Source organism: Hemicordylus capensis, chromosome 2, assembly GCF_027244095.1.
Source record: "Hemicordylus capensis ecotype Gifberg chromosome 2, rHemCap1.1.pri, whole genome shotgun sequence".
Lineage (NCBI taxonomy): Eukaryota > Metazoa > Chordata > Lepidosauria > Squamata > Cordylidae > Hemicordylus > Hemicordylus capensis.
The window spans coordinates 253,774,655-253,797,286 of NC_069658.1; the positions used below are offsets into that span (position 1 = coordinate 253,774,655).

The 22,632-nt window shown below is 46.0% G+C and overlaps 1 protein-coding gene and 1 long non-coding RNA gene across 8 annotated transcripts in view; one reads left to right on the forward strand and one right to left on the reverse strand.

Annotated features, from left to right (window-relative positions):
- Window positions 1–11,579, forward strand: LOC128348067 (uncharacterized). The gene is made up of 3 exons (XR_008317906.1): window positions 1–724; window positions 2,875–2,922; window positions 4,888–11,579. It is a non-coding gene; the product is annotated as an uncharacterized LOC128348067 (long non-coding RNA).
- The window catches only part of APOM (apolipoprotein M), a 22,236-nt gene continuing 9,758 nt past the window's right edge, over window positions 10,155–22,632 (reverse strand). For 2 of the 7 annotated variants that reach the window (XM_053303596.1, XM_053303598.1), the window contains exons 4-8: window positions 21,562–21,660; window positions 21,334–21,432; window positions 16,350–16,418; window positions 14,892–14,932; window positions 13,047–13,408 (exon numbers count right to left, since the gene is read on the reverse strand). In XM_053303596.1, coding sequence (XP_053159571.1) covers window positions 14,907–14,932; window positions 16,350–16,418; window positions 21,334–21,432; window positions 21,562–21,660 — 293 coding nt within the window. In that variant the 3' untranslated portion in view covers window positions 13,047–13,408; window positions 14,892–14,906. Of the gene's footprint in view, window positions 12,986–13,046; window positions 13,409–14,891; window positions 14,933–16,349; window positions 16,419–16,447; window positions 16,801–18,532; window positions 19,961–21,333; window positions 21,433–21,561; window positions 21,661–22,632 lie in introns of those variants that run through there. The other 5 variants (XM_053303597.1, XM_053303601.1, XM_053303600.1 and 2 more) reach the window with 5 other exon arrangements.

Sequence of the window (22,632 nt, forward strand, 5' to 3'; positions counted from 1 at the left end):
TGGTTCCCAGTCTCTCGCCCATCCTTGCAAAATAACCCAGGACTCGAAGAGTTCGCCAGCGCCTTCCCGGATTAGGAAGCCCTGCTACTCCCAGTTCCTTCTTGGAGAACTCAGAAGCCCACCAGTCTCACTGCAATGGAAACTTAGGAAACACTGCAGAGCTCCACTCTCAGAGAGAACCCAGGAGTCCCGAGGGCCAGCTTTAATTACAGGAGGCTGGAGGAGATTCCTTCCCATCCACGAACCCTCCGTCCGGTAGCCAGCCAACGCAGCCTCCCTCCGTGTGTTCATCCACAGGCTCACTCTCCCTCCCGGCTTCATTCCCCTGGAGGCTCCACCCGTCTTTGGGGTGGCGCTTCAAAAATCCAGTCCTGCCAGAAAAACCCAAGCAAGAGACTTCCCCCCGCCTCCCTTCCCACATCTAAGGCTGGGCTGGTCTCTCTTCCTTTCCTTTCCGTCTCCTTTGCTCGGAGAGGATCCAAAGATCCGACGGAAAGTCCCGTTTGCTGCAGCGCGTATGGGTTTTATTTGACTTTAAAAGGGGGGGAAAAAGAAAAGACGCCGGGGATATTGCAATTACATAAAAGAAGTCAGCGCCTTTAAAATCAAATTGACTATTCCTTTTGCAACATAAAACTGAGATCGGAGGGAAGGAGAAAGAAGAAATCCGCAGGGTGGGGGAAAGTTGCTCCGAAGCCATCCTCAGTTCCTCTGTTCGCTCCTGGTACGTGCCAAGCCGAAGCCATCGGGGACAGAGACCATCGGCGGGTGGGGGGGTGGAGGGAGCTGCGTTGCGGTCCCCAGCAAGAAACGAGAAGCAGCTGGTAGTAGATATTGTGTGGGCCAGGTGTGTATGCAGATTTATTTTGAGATATGAGGTGATGAAGAGAACGATATCCTTATTGGGAACGCGGGTTGCTGCTGTAGTGAAGGCGCTGGTGGGGAAAGGGAAGGTGGCAGGCAAGGTTTCTATGGAGGAAAGCGTCTGGGAGAGCGGGGACCACGAATCACGGTTTGAATCTCTTGACAATTTGGGTTTTATTACGCCTTCATTCACAGATGAATGTTTAGGGAGTGGGGGAAGAAGGAGAAGAGACTGAGATTGCCTGAATTCCCAGATCTCGATCTTGTTGTTTTGTACGAAGGGCCTATATACTCCAAGGACAGTGCCAGTTCCCTCCAAAACGGAGCCTCACAAACAGCCACAGAAGTCTATAAATAGATGAGACACCCCCACCCCTCAACTCGCAACACACACACACACACACACACAGAGAGAGTTGTATACGTTACTGAGATCATGTGCGTAAAAGGCTTCGAACACTTGAAATGTGGTTTATAATTCTGTTATAATAGAGCATCACAGAAGGCACCCCCTCATCTTTGTGTAATTTAAAACGATCAATCCAGAACGCTTCCATAAACCACATATTATGCTATAAATGTGCACACACAAAACACCCCCCTCCACAGTCCCATAGAAGATATTTGATTTCTGCTGAATATACCCAGATGCGTGAAATCTTGCACTTATGCTCCAGAGTGATAGGGAGCAAATGGCAGATAATATAAATATTTCTATAGCAGGATCTGGCCTGCAATTCCATACAGCTCCATAGTAATACCCTCTGTATATACCCTCATGGGATGGATACAGTCTCACCCCACAACTCCATAAAGCACCGCATAAACATGCACACAGCAACATAAATACCCACAGACCAGCAGCTCAGTCTGGAAGTCCTGCAAGTGGGGCCCCAAATGTTCCATGTTGAATAATAACCATTTCATGCAGACACAACTTTATCAAAACACACACTTGTTCCCTTTAAAAAAAAAGATTTTGACGTAGCCTGTTTATGTCTACATGGAGCTGTAGGAAGGAAAAAAGGCTTGACTGCTCACTCTGTGAATCCTCTTAAGGTCTGCATAGATAATTGGGGTTCATTTTGTGGAGGAATAGATATGAAGCTGTGGAGTTTCAGGTTTCTTGGTTCTGTGTTAAATTTTTAATGAGTCAGACTACTTAGAATTTTTAAAAAACATTATAATAATGGTGATGATAATAATAGAAGGCATGCTCTTTGCCCTGGAATTTTTGGGCCCTGATTCTAGAGGTGAAAATGCCAGCTGTGGTTACACAGTGGTGGGGGCAAAACCCTCTGAACTTGCTGGGGGGCATTATTTTTATTACTTTGCACCTTCTGGGGCAGAGAAACATAGGAAGCTGCCTTATACCAAGTCAGACCCTTGGTCCACCTAGCCCAGTATTGTCTACACTGACTGGTAGTGGCTTTCCACGGTTTCAGGAAGGAGTTTTCCCCAGCCCTACTTGGAGATGTCAGGAGTTAAACCTTAGACTTTTTGTGTACAAAGCAGATGCTCTGTCTCCATTCTGAGTTTTTGACCAAAGTCTGAGAGACCCCTGGCTCCAAATAAGCCAGTTCCTGAGTGCTGGAAAACTTTATTTTGAGTAATATATGGTGCTATCTAAATTGTAAGCTCTTCAGGGCAGGGACTGGATCTCTTCCTCTTTGTAAAGTGCCATGTACATTGGCAACATTATATAAATAACAATATATACAATTTTTGTTCTGTCCACAGTTAATCTATGAGAGTCATTAGAATCTTCCTGGCTTCCAAGGGTTTCTGAGAACCCTCAGAAATCAGGGTTCTTGACTCTTGAGGGATGAAATAATATTTTTGGCAGCATAATTTCCCCTCGGCAGCAGAGAGAAATAGATGACATAATCAGACAGGTTTCAACTTGATAATGCAAAATATATTGCCCACATGTTACACCATGGGAATGTTTTATGGAGTGGGAGCAATCAATCAGTAGATAGCCATCTGCTTCTTTTTAATTAATTACAGATTTTGGGTTCATGCCTTCCAAAAGAGATCATTAGAGGAGAAAAAATGGTAAGTGTAGTCTATTTCTTAGAAAATTAAGAATCTGGAGATATTTCTTATTTATTAACTACAGAATATATGGTACCTTTCTTTCAAAAGCACTAGTCAGTATGCATTTGTTGTTGAATGAATACTTCTTATAGAAGGTACAAAACACTTGTAAAACTTTGGACTGAAAATCCAAACCAGTCAAAAGCTTGACATGGTGGTTTGTCTGTGGCTGTTTGTATTCTATTTAAAACATACAGTGTTAGTAAATACTATTATGAGGGGGAGAGAGAAATAAAAGAGTAAGGGCCCAATTTGTAAGTGGTAAAGCTTTTCCTGGACAGTACCATTTCAGGCTGTGAGTGAGGGAATATTGTCACAGTCTTCCTGTGCTAGTTATTTCACTTTGGGGTAGGTACCGAAACCCTTAATGTGTGGGTCTCAGAATGGGTCAAAGGTAAATATTTAATAATTTAACCCTAAAGGAACGTCAATCCAACATTCAGTCTCGAGGTATTTGTTTATGCATGCGATGTCACTAGTTTCATGTGTCTATCTTTCTTTGTCTCTGATTTTTCACATATACACAGTTCTAACTCCTCCCCCCACAACTTTCTGCCCCTCGGCATTCTCTCCTTCCCTCTTGTCTCAGCATTCCAATCTTTGAGCATTTCCTCCTCCCATCCAGACACACCCTAGACCACAGTTCATTACAGTGTTTCAGAGCTTACTGACAAAAAAAAGGATGGGCGGGGGAGAAGGCTAGATGAACCTCCCTGATATGCTACTTTTCTCATAGTGGGAGATTTTTCTTCTTCATGGTGGAACTTTCAGACTTGCAGCTCCCACCTTCAACCTGAAGTAGCACTTCCCAGAATTGTGAAGTAGTACAGTCCAAGCTTTGCCACGGGATTCTGCTGATCAACTGGTCCTTAATCTGAGCTCACCAATGAAAGCTTGGTCTAGAGCAGGCCTGCTCAACTTAGATCCCCCAGCTGTTTTTGGACTACAACTCCCATAATCCATAAACTGTCCCTATCCACCCCCAGCACAGTACTTCCAGTGACTGTTGCTGGTGTATTATTATAATTAATTAATTAATTAAATTTCTATCCTGCCCTTCCAAAAATGGCTCAGGGCGGTTTACACAGAGAAATAACAAACAAATAAGATGGAACCCTGTCCCCAGAGGGCTCACAATCTAAAAGAAACATAAGATAGACACCAGCAACAGTCACTGGAGGTACTGTGCTGGGGGTGGATAGGGCCAGTTACTCCCCCCTGCTAAATAAAGAGAATTACCACATTAAAAGGTGCCTCTTTGCCAAGTTAGCAGGGATTAGGGTACTGAATGTAAATCAATCTGCACAAAGAATATTTCCCCAGAACAGCATGGAATTCATTCTTAATACTCATGAAGCTTTCAGAACCTTCATTATTTTACATACTTATATTTGTATCCTCAGCCATCCTACTTGGAGCTCAGAGTGGCATCCACAGGGGCAGTCACACCATTGTACTGTCACAGTCCTGTAAAGTAGACTACATCAAGGGGCAATAATCCCCTCTAGACCAGGGCTGCTCAACTTCGGTCCTCCTGCAGATGTTAGCCTACAATTCCCATAATCCCTGGCTATTGGCCACTGTGGCAGGGGATTATTCATTATTATAATAAACAACATTCTGACAGGCATTAATATACAAGAATCTTAACTGTGCAATGCATGACATCTGTAAAGCAGAAACTAAGTCACTCCAACCCTATTTCTTCTAGCTTTGAGAGTGTACTCCGCACTTTCAGTCTCACCTTCCCTTAACACCATCCTGTCCTTTAATGCATTGTTAAAAGTGAATTTGAAACAGCACCAAAATCTGTTTGTGTCACCTCCCTTACTACAAAGAGGCCTAGCAATCTGCTTCCCTTTAATCCTATCCGTCCCCTCCTACAGTCAGTTCATTGACTGAAAATTGCTTGCTTCCTTTCAGGAGGAGGCTATTCTGGAGTGAAAGATCCTATCTTTGACGGGGGATGATATGATGTCAGATCTTGGAACCCTTGGAAGAATAAGAAGCTGAGATTTTGCTTGGGGGAGGCACAGATACATGCAGGGAAGAAATGGCGAGTGAAACTCCATGCCTGTTTTGGGAACTGGACTTGCAGCTCTTAAAATCACCAATTTGTTAAGGAAAAGCCGTGCAACGTGGCAGGCAGTTGAACTTACTTACTGTACATATAAGTAACCAAATACCCACCATATGTATTTCCCTGGACAGAGAAAACTGATTCCCCGCAGCCAGGGCCTATAGCAGTCCCAAGCCTGGATGAGTCCCGACCTATGGAACAGCTGCAGTCTTGGTCTCCTTGGGAACTGAGCCAGCAACCTCAGGATCAACCACAAATCAAGCTAACGCCAGCAAAACTCAAACATAACAAGCTAGGGCTTTTTTCTTTCTTTCCCCAAAGGGAAGTTGGTCTCAGAAAACTTTAGACCTCAAGGTATTTTTATTGGGTAATGAGACTGAATTGTTGATCTGGTCTATAAGTACCCGCTTCTGCTTTTTATTTTTTTCCTTTGGCTGGAGGTCTTCACTGGAGAGAGTCAGAATTCCCTACTCTCTGCACCATGTTCTTAAGCAGAGCCAAGTCATGGCTCCCTGGACTGCCTTGGCAGCAAGGAAAGGCAAAGGACTTGAAAGTGCAGGTGGAAGTATCAAAGGGAGAGCTTGAGGAACCGGAGAAATGCCAGACACCTCCCAAAGCGAGATGGTGGAGTGGCCGCCGGCTCTTGGAAGCCATTGGATGGGGCCAAAGTTTCTCTGCAAGAGAGCACTCCTTATTGGCTGGGATCCCTCAACATCTTGCCCCCCACAAGCCATCCATGGAATCATCTGAACACTTCCAGATCTGCTTCAATTTCACTCGCCACCTCTTTGACTTGTGTGTGGTGACTTTGCTCTGTGCATCCTCCCCTGCTTTTCGGCTAGCTTTGGATATCCTAGGATTTGGAGGTCCCCTTAAGGTCTGGCTGCATGGCTTTGCCTGTTTCCTGGTCACCGCCTATGGGATGTACTTGGCCCTCTGGTTGGTGCAGGAGTATCTTGTGCAGTTTGCTTGCCTCTATGGCTTCCTACAGACCCTAGTCTTGTGCGTCAGCATCCAGGCTGGAATGACGGAGCCTCAAGAGGATGAGCAGGGCCCTGACCCTGATGCAGCCAAGGAGGAAGACTCGCCAGCAGCTGACCTGTGTGAACAACAGTCGCCACTGTGAAGAGGAATACTGTGTTGGTCCACCTCCTCCAACTATTTGGGAAGAAGGGGGTGGGGGTGGGGTGGAAGCCAAAAAGATCAAACAAGCTGATCCTCACTGGGGGCAGGAAGATGGAGTTTTTGTCATGTATTTTGGGCAGCTGGGCAGACCAAAGAGAGAGAGGGGTGGTTTTGCTGTGGTTGTATCTTGGAAAAAATGAGTGAGTGGTAATGGTTCAGGGAGTCTTTCCTGGTTCCAAGTCCAATTTGTGAATGGCTATGAGAGAAGGAGCAATTGGGTGTGGGGAGGAAAATCCACCCTTAACTATGACAGTCTTGGGCTCTGGGGAGCAGAAGTTCGGGTGGGTAAGTGTGGGGAGTAAGAGGACTGAGTCCATCCACACTACAAACTTAAATCGGTACAAACTTAATCATAACTGGTTTCCTTGTTATCGCTGCTCCCTCAGGACCCTGGGAGCCGTAGTTTTGTGTGTTGAATGGGAAGGCATGCTTAGAATTTTGTTAGGGGTTCTTAGCTCCTCCTTGGGTTTCTGGATGGATCACAGTTTGAAAGTGGTTTACATTTGTAGTGTGGACATGCCCATATAGGGCATGTTTGGCGGTCAGTTTTGAAGGAAAGTGGATGTGCAACCAGCACATTCCCAGTCCCTGCAATCCACACACGCATATGAATTCACCCAACCCTGGGCCCTTCTATACTTTAGAGGGGTGCCTGTAGGCCCAGTGTGAGCCTTTTAGTTGATAGTCATGCTTTAGGCCTACAGAAGAAGCACTGCTTCCTGCCATTTCTGGGGTTGTATGTGAGGGCAGGTTGCTGCCATCTGGGCATGGCCTTTGGGGTTGGATGGAATAAAAATGGACCTGTTAGGAGTCTGAGGTAGCTAACAGATCACGCTTCAGGTGGGCAAGATGCAATGTATTAGGTGAGGGGGATGAATCCACTTCTGGCATGGAAAGATGGAGTGGAGGAAATTTTCCCTAAATGGGACCAAAGAGTGGATTTATTTTTATCTGAGCCACAAAAAACTGTTGGAGGGTGATTTGAGAACTGAGATCGGATCCAGTAGATGGAAGCCAATATTGTCTTTTGCAGAAAAGCAGCATATATGTGTTGCAGAAATCTACTGTATCCAAATGAGGGGATTTAGAGACAATGGGATAAATTTGGGGTGGGGGTGAGATCTGACTGACATAAAATCTAGTTAGGTCTGAAGTAAGGTTGGCTAGAAGGATAGAAGATTTCAGGGGATCATAATCTGAGGGAGGTGAATCCCAAAGGAAACATGAATCTAGCACAACTTTGAGGAACACTGACATAACTACTGACCTTCACCACTCCCTTTTAGGGGTGGGCTGGCTTTCCACAACTGAATAGTGGATGGGGGTGTCTAGAAAGCCAATTATCTTCTGCATAGACCTCAGGGATGAGCAGTTCTGAGCCTAGAATTTCTGCTAGATCCCATCTGCTCCTCTCTCACCAGCATCTTCTATAACATTCTCCAGCTGGGACTGGCTCCTCATCCAGTTTTACAGCTCCCCCTACTCCCACCCCCGCTGGCAGTATAAAGATTAACCCACTGGATTGGGCACATGGCTTGGTGTGGGAGGTGAGCTACCCTAAATTTTTACTGTGTGCAGTTGACACAAGAGGTAAGCATTTCCCTTCTCAGGCCAGTGGTGTGAACTAAGGGCAGATCCAATGAACATTTTGCCACACATCTGCACCTGATGTATGGTAAAATCCAAGTTATGCCAGGTTGAGAGTGCGCAGCTTAGCTGTCACTGCAATGCAAAGATGCTGTTTGCAATCATGGTCTGAATTTTCAAGGCCTTTTTTGTTGTTGAGAAGGAGAAACTTTGGCCATGTCCCGCCATAGCTGGAACCAGAAACTTCCGGAGGAGATATAGGGCAGGTTCACATGATCCTCTGCAAGTAAGTAGAAGGGAACTTGATGTTCCCAGGGAGCCGGTGCTCCTGACGTGAGCTGCAAGTCCAGCTCATTTTGTGATATCTGAACCTGCCATGTCAGATGGAGAATGTTGGGCTCCCACTACCACCTGACATTCCCAAGCTAACTTCAAATGTCAGTTTTGGATGTCAAGCAGCGGGGGGAACCCAACTTTCTTCACCCAACACTTCCAGGTTCAGATGTCATGGAAATGGCTGGATGGATCCACTCGTGTTGGGAGTGCTCCCTTCCTGAGAACTTCTGCCATTACTTGCAGCAAGTTGTGTGAACTCGGCCCACAGTGTAATTTAAAAAAACAAAAAACTGCTGTGTTTCTTTTCTCTTTGAGTTAGGGACCTCATTCTGGGAAGTCTTGTGAATTCCTGACTGAGAACGTCTTTTCTGTGCTGGTCAGCATTTTTTGTACATGAGCTCCTTTCTGATCATACATTTGGGGTCCCCCCCCGAGCAATTGTCACCCTTCTGGTGTGTATGCACATGCGCACACACCATAAACCCCTTGCCTCTGGAGGATAAAGTTTCATATACAAACAGTACCTTATAAAGGAGTATTCTATTGTGTCTCTCATATATAGAACATATGTTCATTTGTCATTTACCACTTCCCCAGTGTCCATTTTTAATCTGTTTTATACTTCTAGGATATCTGCTTTGACTGTGCCCCCGTCTTATCTCAACGTAGTTGTGTACAAATAGGGTGATATCTTTCCTGCAATAGCTTTCTTAGCTTAACTTTCCCCCCCTCAGAACATTTCCTAGCCCTGTGTGACAATGCCTGTGTTATGCCCATGTGATTAAGGATTTTCTATCCAGATAGATCCAGAATTTTCTGGGCCAGTTGCCTCAAGCAAGAATCAAAACTTTAACCTCCCAGTTCTGATTCAGACCAGTGTCTCTCCTTTTTTATAAACTTCATGGCAGCCACTGAACTCTGCTTTGTCATCCCGGCGAGACAATTTTGTTATGGTCTGATCTCAAACATGCACCCTGGAATATAGGCTCTTTGATTTCAGTGCAATATACTGGAATATACTTTGATTTCAGTTGACCCATATATAAAAATATAAATGATTAGATAGGGTTGAGAAGCAAGGGGAAGTTTTCTTCTTGACCAGGATTAGCTCCAAGGTCCTTGAATTGCCAGGCAAGAGAGCTGAAGTGCCCACACTCATTCCCTCCCACATGTACTGAGGGATGAGTCCAATAAGCAGGCATGAACTTCCCAAAGATCTCTCTTGATCTCAGCATCTCTTTTTGCTGCTTTCTAGTGCTGGAGAGAGCAAGGTTAGAACTGTGCCACCTGACATCTGACCGGCAGACCTCTCCCTCTGCTAGAACACATCGCTATTGTGTTTTCCTCTCTGGATGTGGTACAGGATTTTCTCCTGGTGTTCTAGAGAGGTGAGGATACATAAGAAATAATGCCAGCCAACCAAGAAAGGTACTGGGGTAGTTATCCCTTTTTCAATCTCAGGGCCCTGGCAGCTGATTGGGGTCAAGCAGGTGTGTGATGTCTCTGATTTCATGCCCTCAGATGACTTGAAAGTCTCTTGTGAAGTGCAGCTGCAGTCTGAGGAAGTCTAGGCATGCACCTGGAGCCACATAAATAATAGAGAAGCAGCTGTCGAATTCATGCATGATATCCTGGTCTTGTTCCTCAATTCACGCTGTTTCTAAATGGATTGAGATGAACTATAGCACCATTGGCTTTTGGGCCAGGCATACGTTAGAACTGTAATGCTCATCATACTTGTAACTCTAGAATGGTGCTCACCACCAGACTAGAGCAAAACCACCAGCATCCATCTATCCTTAGCACAAAAATCTGTAGAATTTCCCCCCTTATGCTGATTGGGTGCAACTTTGCCGAAAACCCTTTAGCTGCACTGTCTAGAACAAAGCCACAGTGAGGTCTTCAGCACCTGTGATGTCATTCCTCAAAGAGAGGACGATTTAGAAAACGGTACTGGAGAAGGTCTAGAAAGCCTCCACACCTCAGAAGCAGACAGAACAGGGTTTCCAAGGGCTTATGGAGAAGATTCCTTTTTCAGAGCAATGGACCTGACCTCTTCCCAGCCTCAGGGGCAAAAATGATCTGCAGCAAAGAAGAGGATCAATGCAGCTGTAACTCACAACAGGAACACAAAAGGAGAACAGTTGCTGGGACTAGTATTCCTGTTTGTTGGTTCCCACCTTATTTCAAATGCAACCTTTTCCAAGGGACTATTTGGCTTCCTTATGGTCCAGCTCAGTGGGAAGCCTTGAGAAACTAAAAAAAAACCACACCCACTTTATTTGCCCATTTGAAAAGAGGGAGAGAAACCCGTTAACAGGGTTTTCAGACTTGAGCCTCCAAATGTTGGACTAGAATTCCCATAATCCCTTTGGCCATTGTGGCCAAGGGTGATGGAAGTTGTAGTCCAATAATATGTGGAGACCCAAGTTTGAGGACTCTGGTGGTAAAAGATTCTCAGCATGGTGGGATGTCGCATATATCAGCAAGTCCTGAGGCAATGTAAATGCTTAATTTGTAGGGAAGAAAAAGTGGGAGGTATGCTTTCACCCTTCCCAGGCCTGCCGATTCACACCTTCAAATGCCTCCCCTGAAGAAAATGGAAGCACTTCCAATTTTAGGTGGGCAGAACAATTAAAAGTTGTTTTGGAGGGCATTTGTATGGGGAAATGATGGGTAAGGGGAGTGTTTGTTGTGACTGACTTGTTCTGCTGGTTTAAATCGAACTCCATCACAACTACATTAAACAGGACTGGTGACTCTTTAAAGGGCTACATGAGTGCTCAAGTAGAAAAGCTAATAAGCACTCACCCTAAAATATATATTTAGAAAATGGTCCCCAAACTATAGGCATTGGAAGGTGTGGGTTGTATCATCAGTGATTTTAAAAGCACTAGCCAATAAGGGCCACTGGAGTTCACACAAATGTATTTTAGCAGGTCCTTACAGAAGTCTTATTAAAATCTTCTGGGGAAATGATGTGCCAATAATAATGGTGTGGGTGGGTGGGTGGAACTGTGTGGTATGCACAGGAGGAGGAGAACATTTCCATATCTCTGAAAACGACTCATCTGTATAAGTTCTAAGAGTAAAAATATACCTCTTCCCTGCCCTGTTTTGTCTTGTACCACTTTAGGAGCCTAGATGTTCTCTAGTGCCTTTTCTAGAGAGAATGTTGCTGTATGTGGTTTGGATGAATAGTGGGTGTATTCCTTCTTCAGGGGGAACCAAAATATCTTGACATATTTGGGAATGCATGGGATGTTAATAGGGTGGGTGTGCGTGGGAGAAGTACATAAACTAACCTGTGTATCTATATCCTGGATGCTGTTTAACAGCTAAACACTATTGTTCTGGATCTGTTTATTTTTCCAATTTGTGTTTATATATCTATATATTTAAATTAAAAGGGAAACTTCAAAAAACAGCACACACTCTAAAATACTTGATTATAACCAGCGGGATCTACAAATATGCATGCTGCTAGTCCTCATGGCAGTTGGACACAACATGGGAAAGCAGGCAACTTTTGTAAAATTCTGGCAAAGATTCTCTTCAGAATTTGGGTGTGGGTTCCAGTGCTCAGGGTATTTAAGAGGCACTTACAGGTATTTGATAGGAGAGGTACATATTCATAACCCTTCAGACAGCTGCCAGTTTCTTCCTACAAATAACCCAAGTAACCCCTGCTAACTTGGCAAAGAGGCACCTTTTAATGTGGCGATTTTCTTTATTTAGCAGGGGGTGAGTAACTGGCCCTGTCCAACCCCAGCACAGTACTTCCAGTGACTGTTGCTGGTGTCTATCTTATGTTTCTTTCTAGATTGTGAGCCCTTTGGGGACAGGGATGAATCTTACTTACTTATTAATTAATTAATTAATTAATTAATTAATTATTCCTCTGTGTAAACCACCCTGAGCCATTTTTGGAAGGGTGGTATAGAAATCAATCAATCAAATACTCCCCGCAACCGTTCCTCACATGGATTTCCTGTTTCAGAGACTGGCTGGGAAAAGTTTTCTTTTAAATGCTTGGAGTGAGGCATCTGAAGGGTGGCTGAGTAGTTGAGCATTTCTTTCATGCTGATTTGCCCTTGGATAAACATTATGAGGGATGCACAGAGTTTGGAACCTCCTGTTTACAGTAGGGATGTGCACAAACCAGTTCAGCAGAACTTTTACGGACCGCTGAACTGGCAGGAGGGAGTTACCTTTAAGCAGGAGACACGTGCACTGGCCATTTCCAGTCTGACGCTGACCGGGGTGGCAAGAGGGTACGCTGCTGCCCTGTGCCAGCGATTTTGGTCACAGCACCAGTGGGGGAGGGGAGAGCACCCTCCCTCCTGCTTAAAGGCAACCCGCCACCAAACCGGCATTTGGTCGCACCGTGCATATCCCTAGTTTACATAGGAAGATGTCATCTGCTGAGTCAGACCTTTGGTCCATCCAGTTTAGCACTGTCTACTCTGTCAGTGGCTCTCCAGGGCTTCAGGCAGACTGTTTTTCTCAGCCCCAGCAGGAGCAGTCAAAAATTGAGCCTGGGTCTTCTGCATGCAAAGCAGATTCTCTACCATGAGTTATGGCCCCAATTCCAGTAAGGCCTCTCTTCATCTTAGTCCTTGGACTCCTCCATGCCACCCTTTCTCCATTCTGACAGTATTCAGTCCCAACCAGCAATTGCCCCAATCCTGTGATCGCCCTGAAGACCACTGTATATTTTTTGGCCACCAGAAAAGGATTTTTTAAATTTAACAACAACAAAAAAGAGTGTAAAGCAGTTGATTCTCCAAGTGACAATAAACTTCAGTGGATGATTGGTTTCTGCCAACATGTCTATGGAGTTGAGGAGAGAATGAGTAAGAAATGAATGAGAAAATTAGTATCAAGTGTGATGTGAAAGGATTTGAGGCTTCATATTTCATCAGTTAGGGTACTGGATCTGGTCCACAGAGTGTAGGACAGAATGGCCTGATGCAGATATAGCATTCTCAGTCTCCTGTGGTTAGGATCTTTATGGTTGGAAGATCAGAATCATCATGTTCTTCTCCCTCCCTCCTCATCGTGTGCTAATTATCCCCTCCCCCTTTTCTGAGCTAACTTCAGTATGTATTACATTTTTTATCCTGTCCTCCTTTCAGGAGGTCAGAATGATGTCACACGATTTCCCCTGCCCTTTTAATCTCAGTGACCCTGTAAGTCAATTAGGCTGAGAGAAAGTGACTGGTCCAAGTTCACCCATCATGGCTGAGTGGAGAGCTGCAATGAAATGAACATATGATTAACTGTAAACCAGTTTGCAACAATGGTTTGAGCTAACTATGGTTAATTTTAATATTGGCATGGCTGTGATATTGCACTGTGGCTAACTTAGGGGAAAGAACTGGGACGAGTAAGGAGACAATTAGTAGTGTGTCCGAACCGGTCCGGCGGCCATTCCAAAGAATGGCCGAACTGCCGGACCGGTCCGGCCCTGCCTGGTTCGGGTCCGGGTGGGGGGTATGCCTTTAAGGGCGGGAGGGCTTGCTTAGCCCTCCCGCCTCCTTGCCCCCGCCAGCGCCCGTATTTTCCAGTATAGGGGCGCTGGAAACCAGCCGCCCCCCTGCTGCCGCGGCGGCGAAAGAACTCCCAATTGTACTGCCAGCCCTCCTGCCCTCCCTCCCAGCTAGCTGCCCACTCACCCGCTCACCGCTCACCCGATAGGAAACGAGAGGAGCTCCGGCACAGAGCTCCTCTCGTTTGGAAGGCCTCCGGCATAATGGTGTTTTGCGCGCATGCACGCGCCGCAAAGCACGCCGTTCGCCGGAGGCCCGGTCTACCCGCCGGGAAAGGGCCGGGTAGACCGGGCCTCCGATCGCTCGGTAGACCGGGCCTCCGGCGATTGGAGGCCCAGTCTACCCAGCGATCGGAGGCCCGGTCTACCCGGCCCTTTCCCGGCGGGTAGACCGGGCCTCCGGCGAACGGTGTGCTTTGCGGCGCGCGCAAAACACCATTATGCCGGAGGCCTTCCAAACGAGAGGAGCTCTGTGCCGGAGCTCCTCTCGTTTCCTATCGGGTGAGCGGTGAGCGGGCGGGCGGGCAGCTAGCTGGGAGGGAGGGCTGGCAGTACAATTGGGAGTTCTTTTGCCGCGGCGGCGGCAGCGGGGGGGGGGTGGCTGGTTTCCAGCGCCCCTATACTGGAAAATATGGGCACTGGCGGGGGCAAGGAGGCGGGAGGGCTAAGCAAGCCCTCCCCGCCCTAAAAACAAGGCCCCCCTTCGGTGCCGGTCCGGACTTCTCCGGACCGTGCACATTACTAGAGACAATGAAACCACAAAACACTTCTGATTTCCTAACCATGGTTAGAGATGAGAATGCTCTTACAGTTAGAAAATCCCTCCTAATTCTAGCCTGAATCAGCTTTGTTGCTATTTCAAACCCATTAGTTTTAGTCCTGCCCTCAGAAGCAACAGAGGACAAGTCTGCTTCTCCTCCTATACGACAGACAGCTATAATATCTCCCCTTAGTTGTCTCTTCTTCATGCTAAACATGTCCAACTGCTTTACGTGGACTGTAGTCCACAACAGCTTATGCTACAATAAATCTGTTAGCTTTTCAGGTGCAACAAGGCTCTCCATTGTTCTTGCTGCAACTGCCTAACTCAGCTACCCCTCCAGAGAGATCATTATTCAAGGGTGGTAGTGGAGCAACCCTGTGTGTAAAAGAGCACACACGGTGGGACAGGAGGACGGTTTATCTTACCCAAGGGTCTGAGGGTCAAGAGTCTTGGAATTCACAGACATCTAAGGGAGTACAGAAGACAATAGGTTATTATAGCAGAAATGTTTGCCACTTAAGTCATGACGTTAGCCCAGGCGTCCCCAAACTGCGGCCCTCCAGATGTTGCTGAACTACAACCCCCAGCATACCCAGCCACAATAAATTGTGGCTCGGGATGCTGGGAGTTGTAGTTCAGCAACATCTGGAGGGCTGCAGTTTGGGAAAGCCTGCGTTAGCCTCTGGCATCCAGGAGGGTATCGTGAGTCTTCAGCTAGCCTGGCACAAGAAGAGATAAAGTCAGCAGTGGACAAGATAAAATTGCTTTTGTTTGGAGGTTTGTTATAGACTAGGTTTGCTCAGACATAACACAGAACCAGCACCCCCAGTTCCACTCCCCGCCACCCTGCCGTGCTTACTTGTCTGAGTTCAGACATAAGCACTGGCCTCCTCTCTGCAGTCTGCAAGACTGCGAAGAAGAGAGGGAGCTGGTTGCTGGGCTTCCTACTTTGACTGATAGACAACCGCAGCAGCCAATCAGGATGGAGAGAGGGAGGAGCTTCCTTCCCTCAACTCCGGTTCCAGGGAAGGCTGCCTCCAGTTCTGCATTCAGACGTAATGGAGGCAGCCACAAACCAGATGCCCAAACAGTGAACCTCACTTCAAACCAAGGGTTCAAACTGGAGTTTGATGACTGAAACCTCAGTTTCAGTTAGGGTCCAAACTGCAGTTCCACGCATTCAGATAGGCAGTCACACGGATGCTGGCCGCCTGTAACCGGTTTTGTGTGATGGCTGAATGCAGTTTAGGAGTTTCACTCTCAGCCTAGAGAATTCTAACTGAGCCATGTCAACTCCAAGAGTAACAAACAAATAATATTAAAGAAGATTTAAAAGGTGGAGGCATCTCAGGCCATTGAAGGAGAAGACTCCCTGGCCTACTCAGGCTTCCCCTTAAAGCAGGGATTCTCAAACTCCATTATTCCCAATGGCTAAAGCCCCATCATCTCCACAACCCCTATAATTCCCTAAGTCCCACCATCATCACTCCTAGCAGCTGGGAATGATGGGAGTTGCAGTCCAACAACATCTGGGGACCCAAGTTTGAAAACCCCTGTATTAATAGAAGGTTCCCCAAACAGTGTGGAGAGGGATAAAGGCAAAGCACTCTACTACACCTGACACTGAGGTCTCCCTTGAACTTAATAATTGCCTTGCTGGATCAGATTAGACTAAAGATCAATCTAATCTCACATTTTATCCCCAACAGTGAGCAACCAGATGGCCCTGGAAGTTCATAAGCAGGGCATGGTGGAGACAGCCATTTCCTAGGGTTGCCTTCCAGTATTCAATGAATCTGTTATGGGGATAGCAAAGTGATTTATGTGGTTCCTTTTGGGCAGTGTTCAAAAAAGAGAAAATAAATTAAGAATAGATGCCTTTCCTGTGTGCATCACGGAGGTCAGGGGGATGGTAAGTATAAACTTCCACTCTTCTCTTCCCTGTTTCTTCTCTTTTACACAGGGAGCGCAAGAGAACAAGTTATGGGGTGGGGAGGAAAAGGAGAGAAAGAGGAAAGGAAAAATAAGGAAGTGTCTGAACACGTCCCTGGATTGTAAACGGCACAGACAGGAAGAGTCAGAGCAGCCAGCTACGTAAACAGCTTTAGGAACTTTTGTTATTGTTGAAAAGAGGTACATAAATATTTTGAATAATAAAAATTAGTAATCTTTATTTGGGGAATAGAAGTAGTATGGGGAAGGAGAAGCTAAGGGGGGGAAGGATACACATCTTAGGGCAAGAGTACAGGCCAAATATGGGTATACGGAGGGGCCACAGCAGATGTAAGTGATGGCAGCAGACTTGTCAGTCAGGATTGAGTTACTGCCAAATTCCTACAAGGCAAGGTGCGGGGAGTCAGCTTTAGCATACTTCATGGGGCAGATAGGCAAGAGGACAGGGATTTAAATCTCCTCTACCCAGTCCTTGCCCCGCTTCAACATGACCGGGATTGGTGATGCCACATCATGTCTTGTTTCAGCTGTGCAAGTGTCATTCAAAACACGTTTACTCAGAAGTAAGTCTAACACAGTTCTTAGGGACTTACTCTCTAGGAACACACGAGGAGCCCTGCTGGGTCAGGCCAAAGCCTGTCTAGTCCAGCCAGCAGCCTGTTTCTGACGATCACCCACCAGATGCCTCTGGAAAGCCCACAGGTACAACACAGGAAGGCAATAGCCTTCCCTACTATATCAGCCTCAGCAACTGGTCTTCAGTGGCATACTGCTTCTGAACATGGAGGTTCCTTATAGCCATGGCTGACATTCAGACTCATGCTGTGCTAGTGCAACAAACAAAGATGCACATGTGCAGGGGGGTTGCACAGCTGAGCATATACTCACAGTTGCACAACCTCTGGTGTTCTCGGCCCACTAGTGCAAGTGTTGTGCTTGCACAAGGCGAGCAGATCATATTGTATCCTTCCCTGCAAGATATATTGTCTGAGGAAAAGGTTTTGCAACAAGGAGCATGCCATCGCTTGTGCAAGGGCGCCTTGTTGCATCAGTGCAACTTTAGTCTCGAACACAAGCTCCCAACCTAGCAGAACTAGTTAGCGCAACATCCTTGCCCAAGTGCAACACTGGTCTGGATGTCAGCCATCATGATTAGTTTTCAGTGGTGTGATTCCCTTGGATTTAAAAGGAGGAGAACAACTGTCTCTATCCAGCCCCAGCCCAGTACCTCTTACTCCAGAGGTTGTTGCTGGGGTTGACCTTACATTTCTTTTTAGATTGTGAGCCCTTTGGGGACAGAACTTTTTTTTTTAACTTGTTTTAATATGTAAACCACTTGGAACACTTATGTTGAAAAGCGGCATATACAGGTGAAACTCGGAAAATTAGAATATCATGCAAAAGTCCATTAATTTCAGTAATGCAAATTAAAAGGTGAAACTGATATATGAGACAGACGCATTACATGCAAAGCGAGATAAGTCAAGCCTTAATTTGTTATAATTGTGATGATCATGGCGTACAGCTCATGAAAACCCCAAATCCACAATCTCAGAAAATTAGAATATTACATGGAACCAAGAAGACAAGGATTGAAGAACAGAACAATATCGGACCTCTGAAAAGTATACAGTGTACTGTGCTTGATTGGCCAGCAAACTCGCCTGACCTGACCCCATAGAGAATCTATGGGGCATTGCCAAGAGAAGGATGAGAGACATGAGACCAAACAATGCAGAATTGCTGAAGGCCGCTAATGAAGCATCCTGGTCTTCCATAATACCTCATCAGTGCCACAGGCTGATAGCATCCATGCCACGCCGCATTGAGGCAGTAATTGCTGCAAAAGGGGCCCAAACCAAGTACTGAATACATATGCATGCTTATACTTTTCAGAGGTCCGATATTGTTCTATTCTTCAATCCTTGTCTTCTTGGTTCCATGTAATATTCTAATTTTCTGAGATTGTGGATTTGGGGTTTTCATGAGCTGTACGCCATGATCATCACAATTATAACAAATGAAGGCTTGACTTATCTCGCTTTGCATGTAATGCGTCTGTCTCATATATCAGTATCACCTTTTAATTTGCATTACTGAAATTAATGGACTTTTGCACGATATTCTAATTTTCCGAGTTTCACCTGTACTTATTAGTAGCAGCTGTAGCAGTATCCGCTGACAGCCCTATCTGCCATGGATTTGTTTAATGCAGAACTGCACAACTTCAGCCCTCCAGCACTTTTTGGTCTATATCTTCCATCACCCCCAGCCCCAGCGGCCAATGTGCAGGGATGATGGGTGTTGTAGTGCAACATCTGTAGAAAGGCCAAAGTTGTGCGGCCCTGGTCTAATGCAAGGCCTGGTGTCATCCTCAGGCAGCTGCTAAGGGCCTAGTGCCTGGGGGGTCCACCTCTGATACTTGTCCCCCTGCCCCAGGGGTGGAGCCACCACTGGGCGAACAGGTTCAAAGAACACCCCGTGGCCCTGTTTGGGAGCGAAATCTGCCTGTGCTGCATTGGCAACATGGTCAGGAGCGGCTCTCCCTGCCTTTAAAAGTCTGACGTCAGACACATCTGTTGTCAGAAGTGGGAGTGTGGCTAAACACTCCCTGCATATGATGTCTGATGCAGGGGGCGGGGTTAGGGGGGCCATGGCGGCAGCTGAACCTGGCCTCCCTCTGCCCCTGCCCCAGGGAGGATGGGGCCTAGCTAGCAATTAGTGGCCTCCATGATGAGGGAAATTACTCACATTAATTTCAATGGGAAATTAATCTCATTGAAATTAAAAAGGACAAGTTAGGCTTTTTAATTCCAATGGGACAACTTTGAGTAATTTCCCTCATCATATCAGCTGCCATTCCAAACATGATTGCACCATTTGTATGTTAGCAGTTTTATTTTCATTCCCCTTCCCAGTGGAAATTCCCTAACATGGAATTTGCCTTTTTTCACAGCTGCCACAGGCTGGGAAACCTTTTAATTTAGCTATCCTCCACAAGCTCAACAGGAAGTTAGTCATTAGGATGTGTGCTTAGGACTGCAGCTTTAGTCAAATACAGTCACCAGGGCCATAAGCTTTTCACACATAAATGAGCAAATGAGGGACAAAACATGTTGAAACAGAGGCACAGTGAAGGACAGGAAGCTCTCTCTCTCTCTCTCTCTCTCTCTCTCTCTCTCTCTCTCTCTCTCTCTCTCACACACACACACACACACACACACACACACACACACGTATTAATGAAGCACTACTTGATGCAGAGCTATTGCAAGAATGGAGAGTGTGTGTTTGTTGGATATTTGTAGAGAATGCATCTAAACAAAGACACTCCCCTTAACACTCATGTGTTGGTATCCTAGTTGCCTCTGGTGGTCATGTTAATGTGGTGATTCACAAAATGGTTAGGTGCACAGCTGGCCACTTAAATGTCCTGTCAGTCCAGATTTGTATTTGCTCATGACAGAGTTGTTTGTAGACTGCCAGCTAGCAGACAGCCAACTCCCTCCTGTCTAAGAGTCTCTCATTGCCACAGCTGCAGCTGTGGACAAACACGAAATTTAGTATGCCACCTCAACAAACCTGCAGTGGCCCTCTCCACTAGAGGGCAATCAGGCAGCTCTCCCATGAGGCCACATGATGCAACAGCTTCAGGTAGCAAATGCAGACTACCATCACCCCACAGTGTGACCCCACCTGCCTACTGCAGTTTGCTGCCACCACCCCTGTAATCTCTCTGCTGCCGTCTCTGTTCTCTTCTTCTCTTCCCCTTTGCCCAGTCCTAACACAGGCCCCTTCCAGCCTCACCTTCACAAGCATGCACTGTCCTCTGGCCCACACCTCAACTTGCTGCAGCAGGCCAGGCAGTGTGCATCCAGCTTTGCCAACATGTCTGTCTCTCACCATCACCACCGCTGCACCAGCATTAGCTGACTTTCTCTCTCCTGCCGCCTCTTTAGCACCAAGCTTGTCTACTTTGGCGTCTCCATTTTGAGAGGAGACAAAGTGGGCAGGTTTGGTGTTGGAGAGTCAGTGGGAGAGAGTGAGCCCATTGCTGGTGCACCTGCACAACAGTGGTGATGAGAGGCAGACAGGCAAGGCAAGTGGGACGCTACAGTGGTGCAGGCCGCAGCATATCCCAGAAGGGTGAGGCTGGCAAGGGGAACCAGATTTGCTCAAGGGGCAGGGGTGGCAAACAGACATATTCCCCATGCGCCCCACTTGCAGAACGCCCCTGTGCCCCGCCGCATTCAGCAGCAGTGAATAGTCCCACCCTTAAGCACCGATTCTGCTCAAAACCCAGCGCCCTCCCCACAGACATTCCACCGCCCTCTCAGTGCCCCCAGTCCGGCCCTCAGGGGTGTAACTATAATAGGGCAAGGGGAGACAGTTGTCTTGGGGCCCACTGCCTTGGGGGGGCCCAGAGGTGTCACATGACTGACTCCCCCAGTTGCGCACCCGCCCGGGCTTCCTTCAGTTGTATTCATCCTCCGAAATTGATGTGAGTGTTAAGACCTGGAACTACCAGAACAGCATGTCTTTCTCTAGTACCATTAAATGACTTGCATCGTCCACAATTTCCAAAACTTGATGTTCTATTGTGGCACATAGGTGTTGTGGCTGAATAGTGAGTATATATATATATATATTTTTCACTGAATATATATTTTACTATGCTTTTTGTTATCACTATTCAGCCTCATTTAAGATTTCTTTACTTCATGAGCTGAGCTTCAGTGGCGGGGGGGGGGGCATTTTAAAATCTTGTCTCTGGGCCCACTCCAACCTTGCTACGCTGCTGCCGGCCCTGGTGGCAAATAGGGGCAGGGTGGCACATTGGGACTCACTTTAAGCAGCAAGGCACCCAGTAGCCTCTAAAGGTGAAAAAGTCACCAGTTCACAAGGAATACATACCTTGGGTCCTGGGAATAAGCAGGAATTCATCCATGTCAAGGCAAAATGCTTTGTCCTTGAAATCAGCAATACATTCCTCAGCAGGATGGAGGACGCGGGCTGAGGAGGGAAGGGAGGAACATCTCCGACTCAGTGACAGAGCCCAAGATTCTTGGTTCCCAAATATACTGCTGTGACCTACTGAACCCCCGTTTCCTGTATGTCCCTGTGTCTGGGTGAAGGACTCACAGTATAGAAGGATCCTCTGATAGTCTTGGTCTGTTTCCTGGACAATGATGGAATCAGGGCACTTGGAAGAGAAGAGCTCTGTTCGCATGTGGGGCCGGCCTATAGTGAGGAAACCAGAGAAAAGCACATTAGTCATGGGCTGTGAGAGAGAAAAGACCGGCAGAGTGTTTGGCATACCAAGACTTCGGGCTGATATTAAGGAGTTGCATCATGACAAATCTGGGTTCAGTTCCAGTTCGGGTTCTTCAGTATTTTTTTGAACTCTCCAGTTCAGTTCTGGTTCAGACACTAACTTTTAAAGAGTGGTTTGAGAACCAGTTCAGTCACTTTAAATGGATTTTGAACCAGTTTAGATCAGTTTCCTAAATCTCAATCACTTTTGCTTGCATTGTAACTCAATAACATGAATACAGCTACTGTATTTAGCCAAATTGACAATGACTCTGAATTTAAGACAACCCTCTTAAAAAGTAGAAGTTAAATACAGGTTATACCTACATTTACTCGGAAGGAACAGGGATTTGAATTTAAGATGACCTCCTGATTTCTAATAACAAAAAACTTGGGAAAACCCCAGACTTGGATTCAGGATGGTAGATACAGTATTTAACATAAGAAAAATATGTATTATTTTAGCAATGTGAGTCAACAATTTCCACCTCCACCTCCTTTCCCCTTTTTCCACATGCTAATCAGGTGCCTGATTAGATTTAGGGAGAGTATCTGGGATATAAGAGTGCATTTTAAACAGTGAGACAACTTCAGACATGGAATACTGAAGTTGATGTCTGTATGTCAAAACGTCTTCTTTATTTGTAGTTTTTAATTTTATTTTAATCTACGCAATAAAAAGGTATGGAGCGAAGAATTTGGTATTATTTTAGTTTTAATGTTTTTAATTTTAAAAAGGGGTTTTACAAACAATACATTTTAAAAACAGGAAAATACATATAAATACTATATATATATATATATATATATATATATATATATATATATATATAAATACAATACATATACAAAACAGGAAAATAAAACGTTAATAATACAATTGAAAGCTGAATACCTGAT